The sequence below is a fragment of the Enoplosus armatus genome, chromosome 21 (genome assembly GCF_043641665.1).
Source record: "Enoplosus armatus isolate fEnoArm2 chromosome 21, fEnoArm2.hap1, whole genome shotgun sequence".
Lineage (NCBI taxonomy): Eukaryota > Metazoa > Chordata > Actinopteri > Centrarchiformes > Enoplosidae > Enoplosus > Enoplosus armatus.
In genome coordinates this window covers 9,227,065-9,243,072 of record NC_092200.1, presented here as the reverse complement: position 1 = coordinate 9,243,072, position 16,008 = coordinate 9,227,065, and the positions used below count along the sequence as shown (strand labels likewise).

The 16,008-nt window shown below is 41.1% G+C and overlaps 1 protein-coding gene across 2 annotated transcripts; it reads left to right on the top strand.

The window, feature by feature from the left end:
• Nucleotides 1-316: 316 nt before the first annotated feature.
• Nucleotides 317-11,263, top strand: qtrt2 (queuine tRNA-ribosyltransferase accessory subunit 2). Of its 2 annotated transcripts, none has more exons than XM_070928292.1 (8): nucleotides 317-590; nucleotides 692-747; nucleotides 2,485-2,561; nucleotides 3,119-3,328; nucleotides 4,222-4,421; nucleotides 6,575-6,744; nucleotides 10,129-10,243; nucleotides 10,380-11,263. In XM_070928292.1, the coding sequence occupies exons 1-8, from the start codon at nucleotides 373-375 to the stop codon at nucleotides 10,627-10,629; spliced, it is 1,296 nt and encodes a 431-aa protein (XP_070784393.1). In that variant the 5' UTR covers nucleotides 317-372; the 3' UTR covers nucleotides 10,630-11,263. The 2 variants fall into 2 exon arrangements, with proteins under 2 accessions (XP_070784393.1, XP_070784394.1); XM_070928293.1 differs by having other exon boundaries at nucleotides 6,575-6,746; nucleotides 10,137-10,243.
• The last annotated feature ends 4,745 nt before the right edge of the window (nucleotides 11,264-16,008 follow it).

Genomic DNA, 16,008 nt, shown 5'->3' with positions numbered 1-16,008 from the left:
TTTGAAGTTTTCCGCCGCGGTCGGTGATGACGACATATTACCACGACTTGTAGTTCCTGTCAAGCAGTGAGTTTTGTAGGTAAGCGAATGAAAGATGCTCTTAAATCACAAACGCACATAATTCAAACCAGCACAATTGTGAATGCGTATGTTTTCTTAACGTGCGTCATTTATGACTAGTAAACGTCTCAACTCGGCGAAACCTTGCGTAAAGTCGTAACACGTGATTGGCTAGGCTAGTTAGCTACGTGGCTAATTCACATGCTCTTTTGCTAACCAGGGTCACTGTCATTCAAAGTCGTTGTGGTTTCGGTATTGTACGTTAGTGTAGTTCAGTGAGTCTCTTAGAGCACGTCCACTGCGGCTGCACGTATGGCAGGCAGCAGGATGAAGCTGGAGCTGTCCCGTGTGGTTCAGGGAGGAAGTCGGCTGGGTGTCCTGAAGGGACTCGGCAGGACGGGACAGCACTCCCTGGAAGTCCCGGGGTGTCTGCTGCACACACACTTTGGCACGGTGCCCCACCTCACCCAGGACACGCTGCACACCCTGAGCAACCTCCCCTCTGTCACTCAGGTCACCCTGTCCAATATGTAAGCTAACCTCATCACACACACACACGCACACACACACGCACACTTACTGAACTCTCTCTGAAGTCTAACGCCGCCATCTCATCACTTTTTTTCTAAAGAGCAGAGCACCAGGAAGTGCTGGAGGAGTTTAAGGATGGATTCAGGAAGTTTTCAGGTACTTTGGTTCAATTCCATTTTTCTTCTTCCTCTCTCCTCCCTTAGTACCATGTACGCTCCAGAGACTTATCAGGAGAAGACAGGAGTGAAGAGAATAAGTTGGGACATTCAATCACACCAAACATTAATCAACATCATTGATTAGACATAAATCACGATGACACCCAATGCTATTTGGATTTATTCAGTATTGATTAAAGGGTAATCTATCATCAGCTTTTTAACTAACTGAAAAGTGAAGTGTTCTATTCATATTAATGCAGCAGAGCTCTGTTTACAGACAGCTGACAAAGGCACCAAACTAAGCAGGCATCTTTGAATATATATAACAGTGTGTTGCATTTGTATAAAATTGTTGGAATCACTTTGATATGTTCAGGTAAAGGCAGTTAATCGCAAATTAGTATTGACAGGTGTTAGTAATGTGCAGATCTGATACATTAGACCAGATATTGGCGAAAGTAGCCACTTGGTTCTGAAATGCTATTTAAAGCAAAGTGCGTTCACACAAATGGTTTATTAATAGCTTTTTATATTGAGATTTGAAGTTTCTTCTGGACCTTGAAAACAACAGATGACCACAAGTGACACCACAGCATGGATGAGAAGTCTGTAAAGTTTGTGTGATACAATCGAAAGCTCCACAACCCCTACTAAGTGGATCTTTTCTCCTGTTTAGAGAGAAAAAATAGCATTGGATTGGGATCTGTATTAGCAGATAGAAAAGCGCCATTAAGAAATCCCTCTCAGCAGTTTGTGAATACACCCACACACATTAAATACTTTAAATGACCCTGTTTCTGAACATTTACAGATCTCAAAAGAGATCTTTTTTCCTCCTCTTTAGTGGACTGGTCAATATGTCTCTGCTGAAAAGCATGGAATTTCCTCAGACTGAAGTAGCTTTAGGTACTTAAAATACATCTGTGAAAACAGCAAGTAAAATCTCATTTGAATCACTCATCTCTCAAAGGGACTTTTTGTTGTGAATGAACCTTGTTGTCGCTGTGTTCCGCTGTGATTGTTATTTAACCCTCTGCATCAGTCTGCATGTTTTAAATAACAACCACATCAGAAGAACCTCTGCGAGGCTCAAAATCCTATACTGGTGTGACTAGTTGGTTGATGTAAATGTCACATATGCGCGATATACACATTTACTTTGAAGAGCTTAGGGTAGAGGAATGTTATTACCACTGGCTAAATTGGAAAGACTAGAAATTGCTTCTAAATATACAGTGTGTTGAGTTCAATATTGAAAAGCTGATTAGCGGCATGAGCCTGACTAAAAAGCACTGCTGTTTGGAGTAATATTTATATAAATGCCCCAGAAGACTGACCTCATTCAGCTTTGCTGTACAACAGTAAGCTTTACCCTGCCTCAGGCAACCAAATTTGAAATTGGAAATGTAATCACTGTAGCGCCACTTGTTGTAAACCATCAGGGGATTACTGTCTCTTAAGTCCCAGAAGGGAAGAGCAGTGATTGAATAATTAGAAATAATAACAGCATTTGCTGCTATTAAGCCTTTTGTTTTCTCACCTTTTGATCATCTGCTGCAGCTGGGTTTGCCGATAAGGCCACACCTCATCCCTCTCTGCAGACTCGGAGTTGTCACATTAACATGCAGTAATGAAGCGTCTCACTCCGTCACCTTGCTTCGTGCTCGGCCTGTAACCCTTTGTCTGGTTTCGTTCTCTGTGAGTGATACGCATTGATTTTTGTTTTGTGCAGGTCTTCATGATACTGTGTTGTACTGCTCGCTTCACGACCCTGCGACCCCCTGCCCGACAGGTTACACTACTAACAAGGTGAAATTAAGCCTCTGCTCCACATGCTGGGAAGTATGCTTATTCCCTTTTATGCCAAGAATTAGGTGAGAAGATTGATACCAGCAGCCTGTTAGCTTAGCTTAGCATAAAGACTGGAAATGGGGGAAACAGCTAGCCTGCCTCTGTTCAAAGGTAGCAATATCTGCATACCAGCCCCTCCTAAAGCTAAGTGATGAGATTGTGGTTTTACGGGGGTTATGTCTTGGACTATTTCTTGGCCGGGTGCAGTTGCCAGGCAACCAGCGGAGACTACAGCAATTCACTGCCTAAGAAATACTCACACATAACATAACCCCCTGTTAAACCACATTTTGTCTTTTCCTGTTTCCAGTCTTTATGCTAAGCTAAGCTAAGCTAAGCAGCTGCCGTGAGATTGGTATGAATCTTCTCATCTAACTCTTGGCAAGAAAGCTAATAAGCGTTTTATCCCACAATGCCGAAATATTCCTTCAAATTCAAATTATAGCGTCAGCAAATCTATTGTTTCGTCTCAAGTGTCTTTTTACATGAAAATGGCCTCTCTGGGTTGTTAATAGACAGTGTCCGTGTGGGGCAGCGGTGGGCGGATAGAGCTGACAGTGGCCAAGTTCATGGCTCTCCAGAAGACTGTGCTGCCAGACTGGTACCAGAGCATGGCAGACGGAGAGACGTGGCAGAATAACACCTCTCGCAAAAGGGTCCGAAAGTCGGTGGATCGAACTCTCGCCCACTTGGATGAGTGTCTGCTGGTGCACCAAAAATCACAGGTATACACACAACCGGCAGTCTAAACACACACACACACCGCTGTTCTCTTATATTTGCGAATCAGTCATGCACGGCACAAGCACATGGGACAAGGATGGATGTTTGGTAGTTTTGTTGTCACAGGGGCCGCTGTGCAGCTGTGCTATGGCTGGAAACACGGTGAGATTAGGATGAATACTTTATCAGTGGGTACATACATTATCAGCAGGTGTCCACGGGCTCAGCATCAAGCATGACTAATGAAATCATTAAGTCTTGTTTTTAAAAGCATACATATGACACCTTAACTTGGTTATGCTTGAGAGGATATAAACTGTATTGCTCTGGTCTTAGAGACATGTAGCTAAATTTATAGGAAGTTAAAGGAAGGAAGTTTATTGTATTTTTTATTTTTTTTTGTTTTTCTGTGTCCTTTTAACGTTTCATATTATGTGTGTACTGCCTGTATGTCTTACCTGCTTATATGTGCTCTTCTGTGTACTTCATTGTCTGAACTGAAACCAAATTTCCCTCGGGACGACAAATGTTAAGTGAAGAGAATGAGCAAAGAGCCAAACAGAGCCGACAGAGTTCTGCAGGTAACTGAGTGAGCTGCTTGATTGGTATCAAGCTCCACTCCCCCCACCACTCTTTCCTCTTCGTGATGTGCAGTCAACTTGATGTCAAGCCATCAAAATCCAGATGGGCTCTGGAAAGAGTAAAACCTTCTTTTTTTTTTCACAAACCCTGTCACACACCATGTGTGGTTAGAACAATGAGCTCTAATCTGTTTAATCTATTGTCAGGTTTCAGGTTAAAAATTTCCTCTTTCTCCTTCTATTTCTCCTTCTTTCTACCTTTCAGGGTTTCTTTCTGTCAGCTGCTTAATCACCAAACTATCTGTCATTTCCAGGAGTTGGAAGGAGTTCAGGTGTTCGGGGCGTTGGAGGGAGGAGACATCCTGGAAGAGAGGCTGCGCTCAGCCAGGGAGACGGCCAAGAGGCCTGTGGCGGGATTCTGCCTGGACGGCCTCCAGACAGGCGCCGTGGACCAGACCCTGAGGACCCAGCTCATCACCGCTATGACCAAGGAGCTGCCTGAGGACAAACCTAGGTCAGCACTGCTTGTGACTTGTGGAAGAAATGTGTTTATTTATTACAGTTGTAAGGGGAGATTTTTTTCTCCCCACTAATCATACACTCCTCCCCAGTGTTTAATTGAAAAGTATTCACTGAAGACATTAATTAATTAATCAACTGCAACCAAACAAAAGGAGGCGTAGTGGGTGGGTGGACAAACAGTACTCTCTGTTATTTATTATCTTGACATCAATAAGAAGCATGCCTTATATTTATCCACCAGTTTAAGAAAAGCCTGTAGATGCTTTACAGTATATCCATACAAAAACGAGAAAACCTACCTGCGGGGCCACATGCTTAAAAATGGGCATTACCATTTGAAAATTATCTTTTAAAATAGATTACTTTGTAAAGTATTTAGTTTAAACTAAACTAACAATTATTTCTACAATTGATTATTTTGCTCATTATTATCTCCATTCATCACTTGGTCTAAAATCTGAAAATAGTGAAATTTATCCAAAGTGACGTCTTGCTTTGTCCGACTAAAGGCCGACACCTAAATATATTCCATTTACAATGACAGTAAACAGAGAAAAGTGGCACATCCTCTTTTTGCTTGAAAAATGACTTTAATGATTTGAAAATGGTCACAGATTCATTTTCAGTTGATCAATAAATTGATTACCTGTTTCAGCTCTAATAAAATGAATAATGTAAATTGGAAGAAAGCAACCAACCCCTCATATCTGTGAACCTCTAATAAGGAGATGCTTAATATTTTTACTAATTACCAAAACGATTAATCAAAATTAAATAGATAAATTCTTTGCAACTGATACAGAAATGAATAAACTATTAATTCATTAACATTTTAAATAAATTAACAAACCAGTGCAGAAGTGTCGTTTGAAGTACGGTGACTGATGCTGTTATGGCCGTCTGTGTGCTAAACAATGCGATTCAGAGACTGAGTGGGCCCAGTTGGTGGGTCCAGCTTAATCAGTTAATTATCCTGCTTGATTGATTACAAGTGAAAACCCAGCAGCTCCGCCGAGCTCCCCCCAACCCCCCCACTCTGTCAGCAATCATTATCTCAGCTCGACCTTAAAGGATAGTACTAGGCTCTGTCTTTGGTTTTCAGTGATATGTCATTTAAATGTATAATGTCAAACAGCAGTTGAAGCTAATAACTGTCCTGGCAAACTTTTTTAAATTTAAAAAATGTTTTTTACAATAACTGACTATAAAGCAACAAGACCATCGCCTTGAGCTCTGGGAGCTTGTGATGGACGTTTTTACTTTTACTACATTTTATAAAAATATAATCTAATCCAATAATTGTAAAAATAGACACAAAAACAGATTAATTTAATTTAAATGATTGTTAGTTGCAGCCATAAACATAATCCTACATTAAGATTAACTCAGCTCACACATGTAGACATAATGAGGAAATAGAAACTTTGACAAAAAGATTATCTAGCCAGTTTTTGATTCTGTGGAAGGATGGATATTGTATAAATAATAAATTGCTTCTTCTGAAGATATTAAAAAGAGCCCTAATGTCTCCAACCAGACTGAGTACACTGGCAGAGTACAGTTCCTTTTAAAGGCACAAGGACAAACTTTCTCCGGAAGTTGCTGTTTCTCCAAACTACATAAGCCTGTAGCCTTTCAGAGCCTTCCACTGGAGACTGTCCCACATGAGCGCTCCTCTCCTGGAGGTGATGAAGGAGCTCTGGCAGCGGCTCTGAGATTGAGGGAGAGGAGGAGCTGTAGTCTGTATCCAGGAGCTCCCTGGGAGCTTCGCTAAGTTTGCTTGTGAACAGGCTCATCTCGAATATCTGCCGGTAGTTCTGGCTGTTAGGGGATGCTGCTTCCTACTGGAAAGTGGAGTCATTATCAAATGCTAAATTGGGCTTGACCTTGACGCCTGCAGGCAGAGAGTCAGAGGGAGCCAGTTAACTGGAAGCCCAGGAAGAGAGAAAGCACTAACACACAAGGGTGCACATGTTGTTAGAGGGTAGAGTAATGCTGCTGGTGTTTGTGCATGCCTCTTGTCTAGCAGTAATATGTTATTAGTGGTTTTGTGTGTTACATAAATGTTCATGATTAATTTAAGTCATTTTATTCAGTGCTCGGCTTCCTGCTGTTTGACTGTGTGTGTTTGTGCGTGACTCTCAGACTGCTGCAGGGTGTAGGACGACCTGATGAGGTGCTGGCGTGCGTGGAGGCCGGCGTGGACCTGTTTGAGAGTTTCTTCCCCTTCCAGGTGACGGAGCGAGGCTGTGCTCTTTGCTTCAGCATTGACATCTCCCCGGACCCGGAGTGCGCAGGTAGAGCGTCCCCTCCAGGTGTGGTGAATATTTGTGCTGAAGAATAGTTTTGTTACAACTTTTTGATTTGAATCATTAAGATAGTAAGTCAATATCTCATACAACGCTAAGCCAGAGTACTGAAAGAAAGCATAACTTAAGATCAATACATATTGATCTGTCAATTTATATATGTGGTGCCTCAGCACCGAACTCCATTAATAAAGCAGTCTATTTCATTGTTAATGATTTTACTTTCATCGTCTTTCTCTTCTCAGCCTCATTTTGATGTTGTTTCATGCATCGAACATTTGAGGGGACGTAGATCAAGCTTGTTAACTTTCAGCTGCTCTAACATTCCCATGTATTCCCATATTATATATATATATATATATATATATATATATATCACATTGTTGCTGCTGAAGGATTCCCATTACAAATGCATTATGTCATGTCTCTGCAGTGCTCATATTCTTTTCTCAGAGAACAGCCTTCTTGTTCTTCTCAGTAACTTATGTAACTCTCACTTTTTAGACAGATAGCATTTAAATCAAAGCACACAGAGGTTTCATTCTGAATTTAAAAGGGGACAATGGGAGAGGGAGGGGTAAAATGAGACGTTTTGTCTTTTGGCAGCACTTCATCGCTTATTTTCATAATTCTGCTCTTGTCAAACTAAATGACCTTTCAGGTAATGCAACCTTGCCCAAAGCCACAAAATTACATTTCTAAATGCAAGTGTAATGAAGGAAAACGCTGGCGTTTCAATATATGCCTAGAGCAAACTGACATGTCACGATGTAATTTGGGAGTTTGGGTAGGGGTTCTGTCTGGCTAGATGCATTCTCTAGATGAGAATGAAGCCAGAATGAAATGTGATTGTGGTGGGAAATATGATTCCTCTTACCTTAATCATTTACTTAGCATAATTTCTGTGCATAAAAGAGATGCTGGCAAAGCAATGAGAAAATATTTCTCATCGTAAAGATATGTGGAGATGTTATGAACAGAGGTATGAATGTTAGAAAGGAGAAAAGGGGCTCCATTTTAATGTCATTAATGTCACAGAGTCACTGATGAAAGCACTGAACTGATGCCCAGTAATCAGCCAAGCAGGCGTGTGCTCTATAGGAGGAGCCTGTGATACTGAGCTGAAAATGTTTCTGGTTCTTATACAAATGTAAAGGGGCATTCATCTCACAGCAGTGAGGCTGCACAGAGAGTTTTCTCTAATTACACCAGCTTTAACCAGTCGTAACTGGTTCAGTGCAGAGACCTTGCAGAGAGTCTTCAGTAAATGAGCAACCCTTCATCTACTTTCGATTTGTTGAGCAACAACACGAAATCTGACTGCTGTGTGAGCCAGTTTCCACATAATGAATGGAAAAGAAAGTGAAATTATGTTTGTGTTTGTTTGTGTGTAGCGGCAGGCATGTATTTTCTAGCCCCGGGTCAGTTGAAATAATTGGGTAGAAAGAAATTTAGCTGGTGAGATGAAATCAATGGTGTATTTCATAGCAGCTCCAGTAGGGTAACAATTAAGTCTGGGCTCGTCGTTCTGATTGTTGTCCCAAGTGAAAAGTGTTATGACAAGAGCTGAGGGAAATGCACCGACTCAGCCCGCTGAGGACTTTGTGCTCCATTAAAAAGTTGCCTTAAACTTGTATGACAGACAGAGTGGAGTTTGGTAACCGGCAGCATCTGGTGTCAGACCGCACTAATCGATTCTGCACAGGGAGCGTAATGGAGTTCAGTGGAGGTGAGAGCAGCGATGGTGTCAAACCTGAAGAGAAATTCTAATTCCCCTCTCAGCCAATTACAAGGCCCCATGGGGGGTGTCAACACCCTCACTTCCTAGTTATGGTCCTTTTTGACACGGCAGGCCATATGCTAATTCACCTCTTTCATTCCTTCCTTCCTTCTCACCCTCTCAAAGTTTTCACTCTATCTTTCTCCATCTTTAGAACTTTCAGTTTTCATCATCCAATCTTTCTTCTCTCCCCCTATTGCACTCTGTCCATTACAAAGCCAAAATGCAGCAACTACATATTTGGTCAAAATTGAGTTAAGACCAGAATCTGTTTAACATAATATAAAAAATTATTATATTAAAAGTGATGTAATTTTTGGGGAACAAACAGCATTTGTAAGAACTGAAAAAACAGGTAAAACCCAAACTGCAGCACTCAAGCTGGTTGTGGCTTGCAGGTGAGACAGCCTTAGCTAAAGCAAATTTTCCCACTTTTTCCTGTTTTCTAGCTGTTTTCTAGCTTATGCAGTCTCTGCATCTTTTCATGTGACATTAACATGATTTGATGATGTTGAGCTACCTTTAAATCACATATTTGATTGCATTTCATTAAAGATGAATTAACCTAGCTCATTTGTTCAAATGGAAAGGGCAGTTGAAACAAGAACACATTTTGTTTGTGTTTTCCCTACAGCCTTTATATTCAAACATCGAGTGCAGTATCCCAAATGTTTTGTTTATTTTATTAAGTCTGTGACAGTGTTTAATAACCAGCCTAAAAGGCATAAAAGTAAGGTTTACAATCATCTTTTTCACAGTTTGGTTAAGAAGCTTTCAAACTATTTTTTCTCAGCTTCAGTCCTTCTGTAGTTATTGCTGTCTGACTTTGTATGGTAGAATTGCTCTTCAGAAGTTACTTCACCCTCCTTTACATCTTATTAGCTTTGGTCAAGCCTCATTTTATCCCTTTTATTCTCATGCATGAAGCTACACACAGACCCCTCCCCCATAACAATTTCCTTTTTATGCTTTGTTTGTACACTCTGTTGCTCTCTGCTTCACCCATTTTAGTTTGCGCTAAACCCATTTTGCTCTATTGTTGCCTTTTAATCTCTATCTTAAATCATGTGCATTGCTATAGACCACTTTTTTCCTTTTCTCCTTCCCTCCTCCCTGTATTCTTCATCTTCCTCACATCCCTTGTGTCTGTAACCGGCCAGATCGTTTGGTATACTCTGCAAAGAGATGCATAACGACTACAATACAACTGCAAACAAACAGAAATGACAAAATGTCTGCAAAACTACAAAGAGATGCAAAACAACTACGAAGGGACAAACAACCCTCTTGATAAAACACGGCTCTTCATCAGCTCTGGTTACTTTTCTCCATTCTCATTACATTAAGTGAAGTCCCCTTACAGTGAACATCCTTTTGTGTTTGACAGGCGGTGGTAGTCAGAACATAACCAGTAAGTAATTACATTATAATGGTGGAGAGAATATAGGACACAGCAGTGTTTAAAAGGGGTCAAGCTACATTTGTTCCCATTTTATTTCCGCCGGGCTGATAAGGGCACAATGGTTCTGGATAGAGGGACGTATTTTCTGCTGAAGGATGAGATTATGGTGTGCTGGGATTAATGAGATGTATGTATATTTTGTGTGTAGTGCTGGAGCTGGATGAAGACAGGGACACAGCGGGGGAGACGCAACAGAATGGAGATCTTAATCTTGATGATCAAACGCAGATGACGTCCTTTGAGATCAATCTCAAAGACAAGAGGTTTGTGGCAGCTATAATATAACTCCAAAAGGTTTTATAAGCAGCTGAGCTTGCAGAATATTTGCTTTCATATATTTGTTGAACACTTGATTTGCATTTAGGGTGCATGTTCAACTCAAACTTTGTTTGAATCCAGGTATCAGGACGATTTCAGGCCCCTGGTGGACAGGTGTGGCTGCTACTGCTGCAGGAACCACCAGAGGGCGTACCTGCACCACCTGCTGGTGACCAATGAGCTGCTGGCTGGAGTCCTGCTCATGATCCACAACACAGCCCACTACCACAGCTTCTTTGGTGCCCTGAGAGAAGCTCTGGCCAACGATAAACTGGACCTCCTCAAGAGACGGGTACTTAGGGAAAGAGGCGGGCAGACAGAAAATAACTAAGACGGATAAATCCGAGAGATAGGAGAGGGATTGATCTTTTCCCCTAAAGGATCACTGGACTGACGTGGCCAGAGGCAATCAAAGCTCTATCTTGCTCTTCCCAGTCCATCCAGAGGATGAACTGTGACACTGCAGAGACCTTGAGACTGAGTCACTCCATATGTTGCTAAAGTCATGTCTCTCTCGTTTCAAAAGCGGATGAGGATGAAAAGAGAACAGAGCAGATAAAGACAACCGTGTGATGTTTGTCCCTTTGGGTTTGTGTCCTGGTTTCACATCAGGAGGACCCGTGCCCTTAAGCTCGTGTATTGATCTGAGCTGATAGCCAGGAGATGAAGTCAGGGATAGGTGGCTGAAGAGGGGAAAGGAGCTGGATAAGAGGTCAAGAGGAATCTGCATAAAGAAAGAAATGTGATGGATCTTGGTGGACTATCGACTAAACTGAGCCCCTGTGTGCCTACTGTTGTGGTCTGATCCCACGTCAGTGGATGACTAATATCCTCTGGTCTCATTGACAAAGCAGCATAGACCAGAGGGAGAACCAAGTTGGACGACCAGTTATTATAGGGAAAAAAAAGACCAAAACAGATCCCGCTTTTCTCCTGTCTATTAATATTAAAAAGCCATGTGTATAATAAGATTTCCTTGAGGCTTTGTCATTTCATACTTTATTGATCTGTCTTCATCAAGCATTTGTCATTCGTTCATGTGCTCCATGAATATTTTTAATGTTTCACTTGGATGCTCCAATAGGATGAGCTTCTCACACACTGACTAAGCAGCATGTATGATGAGATTGTGTTTGCATTAAACGCGTCCACGCCACTCTCATCATGTATCTGGAGGTTGTTGTTGCCTCCTTTTGTGGGTTTTCAGAGAGGTTAACTGAAGGTTTGAGCTGACAGCTCCACCATTCCTGCTGCTGAGGAAGGATAAAGATCAGATAAAGATATGGGTCTCTACTGCCTCCCATGCAACGATGGAGGGAGGCTTTTTGAAGGTGATGAGATATAATTGACTGCCAGACCGTGCAGATGTCTGTGGGGGACATGGGACAGAGGAGAGTGTGACAGATTTATGGAACAGAAATGGGGATTTAGGTTGTACTTGTGGGCTACCTCAACCGCATTGAGCATTATAATGAAGTAGGCTGGAGGATTTGCTGTCATCAAGAGGTGGACGATGTGCATAAATACTTACAGGTATAAAATGGGTTGGGAAAGATGAAAAGATGGAACTCTTAATGCCTGTGGGGAAAATAGGTGGAAGCTAAAACAAGCAGTGACCTCTAGACTATGTTCATTTTAAGGTTTAATGGGATGGCAGTGGACAGAAGCAAGTGCAGAGAAGGTTGTAAAGTCAATCTCCCTAGATTAGCTAGTAAAAATAGATTAGGTAGTGAAAGGATATTGCCCTGCTTTTCCTGAATAACCGCTATTGGTATTTTATTCAGAAACTTTTACAGTGGAGGTGTGCAGCAGCTAACAAAAACGAATTACTTGTCTGATGTTATCAAAAATCAAAAAAGCATGCTCAGTAAATTTAACCTTGGTGAATATGCACTGGTTAAAAAGTTTTCACTTGGGTTATTGTAATAATCAGGGCCCTTTGAAGCTGTTGCCAATGACTGTTGAGTGAAATTGTTCCTAATAAGTATAGAATACCGGACTCCAGGCCATTATTCATTTTGTCATATATTTATCAAGCTTGTGACCTTCAAGTGGAAGATAAGTGATCGCAATAATGATGAGATACAGCACAATGAAGTAGAATATAAAGCATAAAGCACCTGACAGTGTATTGTTTGAGTGTGTTAAGTAGAAAAATAAGGGTGTAAGAATGTGAACAGTTTGAGTTTAGAGCATTTAAGATACACCCTGACAGGAGTGAGTTTAATTTGATCAACTGGCATTGCCACACAGGACACCAGTTCAGTTTGCAATTATATTATAACAAGTACTTCAAAATTATGGGATCACCTTTTACATCGTGGGAATTCATTTCCATAATGCACTTGTACGATTGTTCTAGACAAACTTAAAGCAGTATTAATTGATTGTTTTGGCTGCTTAAGCGCAGTGGAACAAGCTGTAGGCACAACGCTGACATAACCACCTTATAAAGTGGCTTATTTACACATTCAGCAAATGTGGACAAATATTGTCATTCATATGGAGTTGTGTTTCTGGCCACCTGATGAATGTAAGTAGAAATATTCACTCTTCTTTTAGCCCCACCAACTCCAGAGGGAAATATCAGGCTCTAAATGCACTATTATGTTCACCAGCTAGTCGCTAATTGTGTCTGTCTGCTGTTTGAAACAGAAAGATGCTAAAACGCTGCAGTGTCTGGTGATAATTGTCTATGGATTTGTCACTATTAGTGACCACCCCTGTCACATTTCATATAAAGATATTCATTAGTGCATCTTTAAACTGACAGTGACGCACAGGACACCAATTACAGAGAATTGCTGAGGAACAATTTTATTATTTTTAAGTTTATAATTATGTAATGCATAGCTATCATCTCACTTATGTCCAGTTTACATTTATTGTGGGGAAGTACTTTCATTGCTGAATAAACTGAAAGCATAGCTCATATGATGAAGAAAATGTGTCCAGAATACCACTTCAGACAGTCGAATCGAGTCTTTGTCTGATTGTATATAGAGTTAATTTCCATTTAGGAGTTTGACATTTTTGAGAGGTACACTGGAGCTTATGGTTATGCTCATGCTCACTTTGTGTGCTTCGTTCTCTGCGGCATTGGGCACAATTTCCATGTAAAAGAGCTCTGAATGACACAGTCAGCAGGTGGCCCTCATAGCTCATTTCAACCAATTATACAGATGGAGAGCGCTATTCAGCCTGGATCACTACAAGTTTCTTTTCTGTCTCTCCACTCTTCTGGACAAGTTTGCAGTGTGAGCCGAGCCTCACATTTATCTCACACTTCACATGGCAGCCGGATTGTTATCTGCTGTCGTGGCAGCACAACATGAAAAAGAATGAGCTTAGCTGCTCAACAGAAACAACAGAAAGTCTCATAAAGGCAGCAGCGTGAGGTGTTATCGTGGAGGAAATGATGGCCAGAGAAGGGTTTGATCAGTGAGGGGTTGTGTTGTCAGAGCAGAGCATCCAGGTTCTTTACAGGAGCGAGAAAGTGCCAGTGTTTGTCACATTGAGAGGCAAGTGTCTGTGATGTGTTGGAGGCTTAAATCATTGATTTGAGAGGGTGTCACAATAGTCACAACCATGATTGGATTACTCAACAGGTCTACTGGCCACAAGCCTGGGGGGCACCTGACCCCTTAGGGAGCTTCTGTTTATGATTCTTAACAATCCAATCCTTATTGGAAACTACTGCTAAGGGACACAAAACGACTATGAAGAGACTAAAAACAACTGCAAAGAGACGCAAAGAGACCCAAAATGAGTACAAGGAGACACAAAATGACTACAAAGAGATGCAAAACAAAGAGACACAAAACTACAAACATAAACGACTGCAAAGAGATGCAAAATGGCTACAAAGAGATTAAAACTTAAAAAGGAAATCCTAGTCTCTTTGTCTTGCTCCTATGTAGGATGGGTGGGAGGCTCGGTGTCTCCTAATCCGTCCATGGCTGCACTCAGGCACAATTTAACACCATGCTGTCATCTTACCTAACAGGTTCTCCTCTTTCATTTCACCCAATCAGAAACAACGAGGACACCTTAAACTGGCAATGCGAAGACTTCCTCGGTAGCTCCTGACCCTCTCCTCTGTCCCCATGGTAACCCTTGACCACCATCGAGGAGCAGCCGTGATTCTCGCCACTCTGCTGGCTATAAATGATTGCTCACTAAACAGGAGGCCAATTGCCTCCCTGATGTATTTCATGATTCATTTATACACATAAATCATCAGCTGACAATGTTCTAAATCAGCGGGGACCTGCTCCCTCCGTCAGACGCCCTGTGTGAATATTTTATCAGGGCTGTGACTCTGTGCATCATAATGTATAAGTGTAGGTTAAAGTACTCAGCTGAAGTATAGAGAGAAGGTCATAATACATTATTGCTCCAGACTTAGTGGTTAATATACTGCATGACCCTCTGCCCTGGTGTCATGTGTAAATTTAATGGGACCAGTAAAGGCCGAATAGTTCTCCTTTTGTGACAGTGTGTAGAATACCTCAGTTTTCTATGTCTGTGCACGTCTGTAACTGGTTTATGTCCAGCTTGTAATCACACATACAGTATCATAATGTTTGAAGGACATTCCAACACTATGAGCAGGCCTTTTCTGCATATCATTCTCATTTAGTGTGATCTTATACCGTACAAATCCTCTTTATTTTCTTATAGGTTCACTGGAATGGGTTTGATGTTACCAAACCCAAACATATATATTTCTTTAGCAGTGTGCCAACTGCAGCGCCAGGTGTGTTTGTTTATTTGTGTACACACCAGATGTGCTTGCAAGGTGGTGAGAGCAGACATGACTCATAAGGTTCCTCAAAACATGAAGGAAATATGGAGTTATATCTAAACTAGAACAACTGAATATGTGCACCACTACCAGTCCTCTGACTTTGCTGATTATTTGCAAGTGATTTAGTCCTGAATGGGACAGGAAATCTGTGGACCCTATCAGGTATTGCGTGTATTGATGTCAACACTGAGTGACACGGTCAACTAATCAAATAAAAGAGACTTTCAATGAGACACTCAAGATACACAGTCAAGTGTAACATAAAAAACATAAAAGACCACAAAAAAAATCATATAGAAAATATTTAAATCTAATTTTAAAAACGGGTCCTATAAGCGGGAGCCATATTCCAATTTTGAGTTCAGTGTGTTAGCATGCTAGCATTAATTTTGCAGGTATTTGAGCTGATGATGGTGCTAGAGGAAAATTTAAGGGATCCAAAATTATTACAATTCATATAATATTCCATTTATTATCATAGAAAACAAAGAAAAGTACCAAATCTTTATAACCAATCCAATGAAATATACTACCAGACTAAAGAAATAGACCTACAGGTTTTACTTGAATGGAGAGGTTGGCTGGGTTGGCCCAAAATCATATTTTATTAGAAGAATTGTTTTTTTATTTGCCCCTGAGTCAGCAAAAAAGGCACTCGACAGTAAGAAAATGTAAAATATGGCTGGAATATTTAAACAATAGCTTTAACTGACATATATTTGTCGTACCGATCAATAGCAGAACAATACACCCAGGGACACAAGGGTAACAAGCATTTTTCATTGTCGGCACTTGTGGGAGTGATGATGCGTCTGTACAGTGATCCAGTTCCTAAATGCATGATTATTGTGTAATGTAGTGACAGCTGTTCCTATCCAGGGAGCTAAAATCCAGAGAGAA